The sequence below is a fragment of the Xenopus tropicalis genome, chromosome 1, assembly GCF_000004195.4.
Source record: "Xenopus tropicalis strain Nigerian chromosome 1, UCB_Xtro_10.0, whole genome shotgun sequence".
NCBI classification, from domain to species: domain Eukaryota; kingdom Metazoa; phylum Chordata; class Amphibia; order Anura; family Pipidae; genus Xenopus; species Xenopus tropicalis.
Genome location: NC_030677.2, coordinates 213169128 through 213177717, shown reverse-complemented (window position 1 = coordinate 213177717; position 8590 = coordinate 213169128). Strand labels below are relative to the sequence as shown.

Here is an 8590-nt window from a genome sequence, read left to right as displayed (position 1 = left end):
TCCAACTGGATTCTCTAATCTGTCCAGTGTTGGCCAGAGATTGGCCGGACAGACCCCACGCAGGCCCCATACACAGGCCAATAAGCTGCAGACCTGGGCTGGAGGGGCGGGGTTGGCCCGTGTATGTCCATCTATAGACAGGGAAATTGACATCATTTGATCTCTTTGACTGGATAAAGGGCTTGGGCAGCTTCCTTATAGAGTGTCAGCTCTTGTGCTCTGGCCAAGGTTCTGTAGAATTAGCCCGACCCCGCCTCGGATCAGAACAGACGTCAGGAAGCAAAGTAGCTGCTAAAAGATCATTTATTACAGGTTAAACTAAGTGTATTAGTGACAATGGCACTTAACGATGATCAGAAATCTATAGGATACAAAGTCTCCCCGTATTCTGCCTGTGAGATAATAATATGGGCGTGTCCCACCCGCTGCTAAGGAGGCGGGGCATCCGCGGGTCAGTATGGCAGTAATCAGACCTCTCCGCTGCCCGTATGTAACATGGGTTGTACTGCCCAACACTGCAGGAAAGCGAGGTTCAGGGCAGACGTAAGTCCCACAATTGCCCCCTCTGCTGATCTAGAACTGTTCTAGGTTCTGGGAGCAAAAACCAGCCGCACCGTCGCTCCCAACATTCACATTCAGGTGGAGGAGGGAGACTTGTGAAATAAATAGCAGCCTCCTGATTGGCTGTTACGTCTCTTGTGCAAATATATCTTCAGTTTCACATCATCCACAGAAAGATATAGGAATGTCGCCCACAAATCTGCGGGGTCACCCCCAAATCACTATCACACACGTTATGGCACTTTTGGGGCACAGCGCCCCCTTATTAATAGTAGCAATAATAATATTGGGTTTGTAACTGTGTAGAAAACACCTTGTATCAAGGGGAAACAATGGGAAATCGTTGGTAGGGTGCTGAGGATGCTGGGAAGTGTAGTTCAGCCGGGGGCGTGGCCGAGCACAGGGGTTACAGGTTCTGTAACAGTCACATCAACAGAATTCCGGAGCTCCGTAACCATGGAGACACAGATAAGATTCCCTTTTCAATAAATCATTGACAGTCGCGGAACCCCGGAACACTTTGCTTGGATACTAAAGGGGAAGTATCGCCTCTAAACATAAATAAATTCCTGTTAGAGCAGCAGCGAGATTCCCGCCATGCACTTCCTGGCTGGTGTTGGGGGTAGAATTGGCACAAGTTACCCCACTATGGGGCGGGAAGGGATCCTCCTGCCCCAGTTCAGCTCCCCTCCTCCGTGGAGCGAGTGTCCGACTTCAGCTTGACGAATTCCCGCGCCACCTCGTCGTTGGTTCTCTGGGAGAGGATCCGCAGTACGGTGAGGCCGGTGTCGTCCATGTGTATCCGGCGGCCCAGGGGGCACCAACAGGCGCAGCTGCCCTTATCCGCAATGTCGCGCAGCTGCATGACGGCGATGCCCAACACGCGGTCCTCTCTGGCGAAGCAGTAATCCTTCACGCACACCTGCAGCTCGTAGCAGTCCGGCCCGTCCTCGTTCCCCAGGATGCTGCAGGCATAGAGTAAGGATATGGGCTCATTAACTCTAACCCTTATATATCCCATCCCACCCCCCCACCTGAAATGGAACAGCCCACTGCCCTGTATTGGCCGATGCAGAAAGGGAATATATACGGGTCTAACTCCCCCCTGGGCTACTGAAATGGAACAGCCCACTGCCCTGTATTGGCCGATGCAGAAAGGGAATATATACGGGTCTAACTCCCCCCTGCGCTACTGAAATGGAACAGCCCACTGCCCTGTATTGGCCGATGCAGAAAGGGAATATATACGGGTCTAACTCCCCCCTGCGCTACTGAAATGGAACAGCCCACTGCCCTGTATTGGCCGATGCAGAAAGGGAATATATACGGGTCTAACTCCCCCTGCGCTACTGAAATGGAACAGCCCACTGCCCTGTATTGGCCGATGCAGAAAGGGAATATATACGGGTCTAACTCCCCCCTGCGCTACTGAAATGGAACAGCCCACTGCCCTGTATTGGCCGATGCAGAAAGGGAATATATACGGGTCTAACTCCCCCCTGCACTACTGAAATGGAACAGCCCACTGCCCTGTATTGGCCGATGCAGAAAGGGAATATATACGGGTCTAACTCCCCCCTGCGCTACTGAAATGGAACAACCCACTGCCCTGTATTGGCCAATGCAGAAAGGGAATATATACGGGTCTAACTCCCCCCTGCGCTACTGAAATGGAACAGCCCACTGCCCTGTATTGGCCAATGCAGAAAGGGAATATATACGGGTCTAACTCCCCCCTGCGCTACTCACAAGTGGAACGTCTCGTTGTACTTGGGCGCCCAGTTATTGCTCTTGGACTTGGTGGTGAACTTTCTCTTCTTGTCGCTCTGGTGGGGGCCGATCATTGTCACTTCCACGAAGGGTCGGAACATCCCCGTCGTCTGCCATTTTAGATCGTTTGCCGCCACCACTGGAAGAAAAGTGGAGAGAGGATGAACTTTCCAGCAGGGGAATGACTGGTTATTATAGAGTCACATGGGCTGTTTGTATTGGGATCTATTTACTGACTGATATGAGCGGCTCCTACATGAACTTTCCAGCAGGGGAATGACTGGTTATTATAGAGTCACATCAGCTGTTTGTATTGGGATCTATTTACTGACTGATATGAGCGGCTCCTACATGAACTTTCCAGCAGGGGAATGACTGGTTATTATAGAGTCACATCAGCTGTTTGTATTGGGATCTATTTACTGACTGATATGAGCGGCTCCTACATGAACTTTCCAGCAGGGGAATGACTGGTTATTATAGAGTCACATCAGCTATTTGTATTGGGATCTATTTACTGACTGATATGAGCGGCTCCTACATGAACTTTCCAGCAGGGGAATGACTGGTTATTATAGAGTCACATCAGCTGTTTGTATTGGGATCTATTTACTGACTGATATGAGCGGCTCCTACATGAACTTTCCAGCAGGGGAATGACTGGTTATTATAGAGTCACATCAGCTGTTTGTATTGGGATCTATTTACTGACTGATATGAGCGGCTCCTACATGAACTTTCCAGCAGGGGAATGACTGGTTATTATAGAGTCACATCAGCTGTTTGTATTGGGATCTATTTACTGACTGATATGAGCGGCTCCTACATGAACTTTCCAGCAGGGGAATGACTGGTTATTATAGAGTCACATCAGCTGTTTGTATTGGGATCTATTTACTGAATGATATGAGCGGCTCCTACATGAACTTTCCAGCAGGGGAATGACTGGTTATTATAGAGTCACATCAGCTGTTTGTATTGGGATCTATTGGGATCCATGTTTAGCAGAACCCTCAGGCTTTTCAATCCCAAGAGCTGACAGTTGTAACATATAAGGGGCCCATCGGCAGGGACCCAGATTCATTAGCCGAGGTGCCAATGTGACTGCCCAAGTGATGGAAAGAGAATCGCACCTTTCACTGTCACCTTCTGCTCCCCAGTCCCTGGGTGTGTGAACAGGTCAACCTGTATGGAAACTTCTCCCACTGGATCCTCCACACCAGAACCTGGAACATAAAGAGACACGTATCACTGGGCACCCAAGGCAGGGCCACCATATCTCTACTAGGGGCAACACCGAGCTCGGCTGGATCATCACTTCATTAGTTCATGCTCTCCAACCACGTCGTTAGCTTCTTTAATTACCCCAAAAGCTGTAGCATGATATGTAATAAGGTACAAATGTATCTTTTTTTTCATATGTACAGCCATGTGCCTTCTATCCCGGGTAGATAAAAACAGTAACATCTGTGGGAACATCTAGGGGGAGGAATCCAAGCAGGGTTTACATGGGTGAAGAATACATGCAGGGCTTGTGTTGGACAAGGATCTACATAGGGCCTGCAGGGGGGCAAGGGTCTACATAGGGCTTGGAGGGGGGAATGGGTCTACATAGGGCTTGGAGGGGGGCAAGGGTCTACATAGGGCTTGGAGGGGGGCATGGGTCTACATAGGGCTTGGAGGGGGGCAAGGGTCTACATAGGGCTTGGAGGGGAGCAAGGGTCTACATAGGGCTTGGAGGGGGGCAAGGGTCTACATAGGGCTTGGAGGGGAGCAAGGGTCTACATAGGGCTTGGAGGGGGGCATGGGTCTACATAGGGCTTGGAGGGGGGCATGGGTCTACATAGGGCTTGGAGGGGGGCAAGGGTCTACATAGGGCTTGGAGGGGAGCAAGGGTCTACATAGGGCTTGGAGGGGGGCAAGGGTCTACATAGGGCCTGGAGGGGAGCAAGGGTCTACATAGGGCTTGTGTTGGACAAGGGTCTACATAGGGCCTGCAGGGGGGCAAGGGTCTACATAGGGCTTGGAGGGGAGCAAGGGTCTACATAGGGCTTGGAGGGGAGCAAGGGTCTACATAGGGCTTGGAGGGGGGCAAGGGTCTACATAGGGCTTGGAGGGGAGCAAGGGTCTACATAGGGCTTGGAGGGGGGCAAGGGTCTACATAGGGCTTGGAGGGGGGCAGGGGTCTACATAGGACTTGGAGGGGGGCAAGGGTCTACATAGGACTTGGAGGGGGACAAGGGTCTACATAGGACTTGGAGGGGGGCAAGGGTCTACATAGGACTTGTAGGGGGGCAGGGGTCTACATAGGGCTTGGAGGGGGGCAAGGGTCTACATAGGACTTGGAGGGGGGCAAGGGTCTACATAGGACTTGGAGGGGGACAAGGGTCTACATAGAACTTGGAGGGGGGCAAGGGTCTACATAGGACTTGGAGGGGGGCAGGGGTATGTTAAGGACTATATGTAAATTTGGTTTATGCATAAAGTCATGTATTGAATCTTCCACCAATGTAAGTAATGTAGGGGGCAAACATATTCTGCAGAAAGAGGTGGAGCTGGAATCTATGCAGGTGTGGGACTGGGGTGGGAGCAGGACCTATCCAGGGACTGGGTGGGACCAGTTCATGCAGGTTATTGGTTGGGGTCGTGGGTAAGTGGGGCTCAGGTAGGGCTGGGGGTGAGACAGGGCAGGTTTCGGGGTTCAGTTGCAGTTGGTAGTTATGTGGGGCTCGGGCAGAGCTGGAGGTGAGACAGGGAAGGTTTCGGAGTTCAGTTGCAGTAGGTAGTTATGTGGGGCTCGGGCAGAGCTGGAGGTGAGACAGGGCAGGTTTCGGGGTTCAGTTGCAGTAGGTAGTTATGTGGGGCTCGGGCAGAGCTGGAGGTGAGACAGGGCAGGTTTCGGGGTTCAGTTGCAGTTGGTAGTTATGTGGGGCTCGGGTGGGGCTGGAATCTATTGCAACTTATACATCACATACCCTTGTCAGGAAGAATGTCCTCATTAGCCGTATACCTAATACCCTTCCCATCATGCACTGAGCCACGACACAAACAGAAAGCAAGAAGAGAGGAAGAAAAACAATTACAACAACAGATGAAGGACAACAGAACATAGAGGGACCCTGAAGTACAAGGGGGCTATTAAACATAAATACTATACACATAACTGCATTATACCCCTGTGTATCTGCCCTACGGTGCAACTGCAGGACTCAGCCTGGGTACTTGCTACCTCTATATTGTACTACGGTCAGGCTGTAGGGAGCGCTATGGCCCCAATGGGCAGTTACCATAGTGACAGTCCCAGGTTTCACTCAGTAGGGGGAGCTATTGTACAACAATGTGAGTGATTGGGCCCTGAGAATCCTCTGCACAGAGTTGTACAAGAGCTGACACTCACCCTGAGACGTCTGTGTTTGCACAAAGGTTTTGATGAGTGTGTCTGTGGTCTGTGTGTACAAGGACAAGGCGTAGCGCAGAGACTGGAGTTCTGAGCTTTTCTCCAGAAAGGTCTTCTTCAGGCCATTGCCACCGGCGTGGAAGTATTGCTGGAGGGACAGAGAGACCCGGCTGTCACAAACATGTAAGCTCTTGTGCTCACTAACAGTATCTGTGTCCAGTTACATCACAACCCACCTTGATGGTATCGAGAGCGAGGTCCATCACAGCGCACTGCTTGGGGGTCAGGCTGCGCGTCTCTTCTCTCACCATGTGATCCTGGCACAACAACGGCAAGAACATCAGTAACTGTGCGTCACACTGTATCTATGGCCACTTCCAACTCCGCCGGGTCGGAGAGCCCCACCAGTGCATCCCACCAGTCACCTGGTCAACCCCAACTGAAGTAACATGTCTGAGACACACACCAGTGCATCCCACCAGTCACCTGGTCAACTCCAACTGAAGTAACATGTCTGAGACACCCACCAGTGCATCCCACCAGTCACCTGGTCAACTCCAACTGAAGTAACATGTCTGAGACACCCACCAGTGCATCCCACCAGTCACCTGGTCAACCCCAACTGAAGTAACATGTCTGAGACACACACCAGTGCATCCCACCAGTCGCCTGGTCAACCCCAACTGAAGTAACATGTCTGAGACACACACCAGTGCATCCCACCAGTCACCTGGTCAACTCCAACTGAAGTAACATGTCTGAGACACCCACCAGTGCATCCCACCATTCACCTGGTCAACTCCAACTGAAGTAACATGTCTGAGACACCCACCAGTGTATCCCACCATTCACCTGGTCAACTCCAACTGATGAGACATGTCTAGAACCCTCTCCAGTGCATCTCACCATTAACATGGTCCAACATGTCTGAGAGCCCCACCAGTGCATTCCTCTACTCACACTGTCAACTGACATGTCTAGAACACCCTCCAGTGCATCAAATCTAACACAACAGTCTTGTGTGATGGACACTCTAGTATCTCAGCCATTTATAAAGCCACCTTCTTCAACTCAACTGTATATAGAGAGAACTTCCAATGCACCCAACTACTCGCAGGGCTCTCCCCAGCTCCATGACTGTCTCTCTGAGACTAACCAGCACAACCATCTATTCATACGCTCAACTCCAAGTGAAGAGACACAACTGAGAGACCTTCCAGAGCACCCAGCTGTTTCTATACAAGCTTGAGTCATGTCTGAGAGAATAAGGTAGAGAACTACCTCGCACTATAGCTTGCTCAATGGGTGCACTTGAATGTAGTAAATAAATGATTTAAAGATAAAAGAATAGTTCTGTTCTATCTCAGATATCTATTAGAATATTCTTTATATAAATACAATGAATCCGGAGAGGGCCCTAGGAATGGTTTGAGGCACTAGACATTCTCTCAGACATGATTTAGGTACAAAAGACAGACACACACTTAATCAAGGCACACCATATGGGAAGTTAAAACAATTATTTATTTCAATTACTTCTAAAAATTAGTTAATTTAAAATAGCAAATGGGGAAAACAGGAAAGGTTAAAAAGGGAAAGGCCCTATGTTTGTTGGAATTGAAACAATTTCACATTCTATATAGCAACATAATAGCACTGTAGCGACTTAGAATTTCTTGCTATAATTGCTATTCAGAGACAGCAGCTATTGGTATTCTCCAAACTGGAAGTAAAGTAATCGTACTGGTTCATAAGTCCAGAGTTTTTACAAATATTAGTGAGAGATCCCGATTTCCTAAGGTAGTAACAGGTATACTACAATAGTGCCTCTACCTTAGGTCATCTACATAAACCGTCTTTTTTAGTTCGAGTGGAAGTTTATGGGAGTTATAGTTCACATAGTTGCACGTTATTCATTGCTGTAGCATAAACAGAGTAGCTATCTATAATACCCAGATTATAATTGGAAAGTTGAGCAAAATTCAGCCTATCTGTTCGGGTATTGTCTTCACAGACAAATTAGATATCCTGTACATCAATTTAGTGCGTAAGGGTAGAGTTATATGTCACGGGGAGCTGGCTATGCCTTAATCTGACACATACGACGTTTAGGTATTTAGCGTTCGTTATGTTACTCGTGTATCGGCGAAATCAGGAGCAGTAAATTTATCTCGCTGTAGCGGCCCTCTAGTATACCCCAAGATCACTTTCAGTTGCTAGGAGCCGCCGCACCATTCAACAAGCTGCCCAGCACCATACAACAGACCGCCTAATACAGATGGCATCCGTGCTTACCTCGACATGTATAATACTGACTACATCAACATTAGCTGTCCCTATTAACTCTCGTGCCTACCATTACCATTGAATTAACCTCAACAGGAGGATCAACAAACAAAAGGGTTGTAACGCCGACGCGCGTTTCGCAAGAAATGCTTTCTCAATGGTAATGGTAGGCAACTATGTGAACTATAACTCCCATAAACTTCCACTCGAACTAAAAAAGACGGTTTATGTAGATGACCTAAGGTAGAGGCACTATTGTAGTATACCTGTTACTACCTTAGGAAATCGGGATCTCTCACTAATATTTGTAAAAACTCTGGACTTATGAACCAGTACGATTACTTTACTTCCAGTTTGGAGAATACCAATAGCTGCTATCTCTGAATAGCAATTATAGCAAGAAATTCTAAGTCGCTACAGTGCTATTATGTTGCTATATAGAATGTGAAATTGTTTCAATTCCAACAAACATAGGGCCTTTCCCTGTTTAACCTTTCCTGTTTTCCCCATTTGCTATTTTAAATTAACTAATTTTTAGAAGTAATTGAAATAAATAATTGTTTTAACTTCCCATAT

General features: G+C 48.6%; 1 protein-coding gene across 1 annotated transcript in view; it reads right to left on the bottom strand.

The window, feature by feature from the left end:
• Positions 1–285: 285 nt before the first annotated feature.
• LOC116412604 (protein unc-13 homolog B-like) overlaps positions 286–8590 on the bottom strand; it is a 47597-nt gene continuing 39292 nt past the window's right edge. The window contains exons 7-11 of the mRNA XM_031906798.1: positions 5965–6045; positions 5729–5876; positions 3465–3557; positions 2311–2470; positions 286–1526 (exon numbers count right to left, since the gene is read on the bottom strand). Coding sequence (XP_031762658.1) covers positions 1241–1526; positions 2311–2470; positions 3465–3557; positions 5729–5876; positions 5965–6045 — 768 coding nt within the window. The 3' untranslated portion in view covers positions 286–1240. The remainder of the gene's footprint in view (positions 1527–2310; positions 2471–3464; positions 3558–5728; positions 5877–5964; positions 6046–8590) is intronic.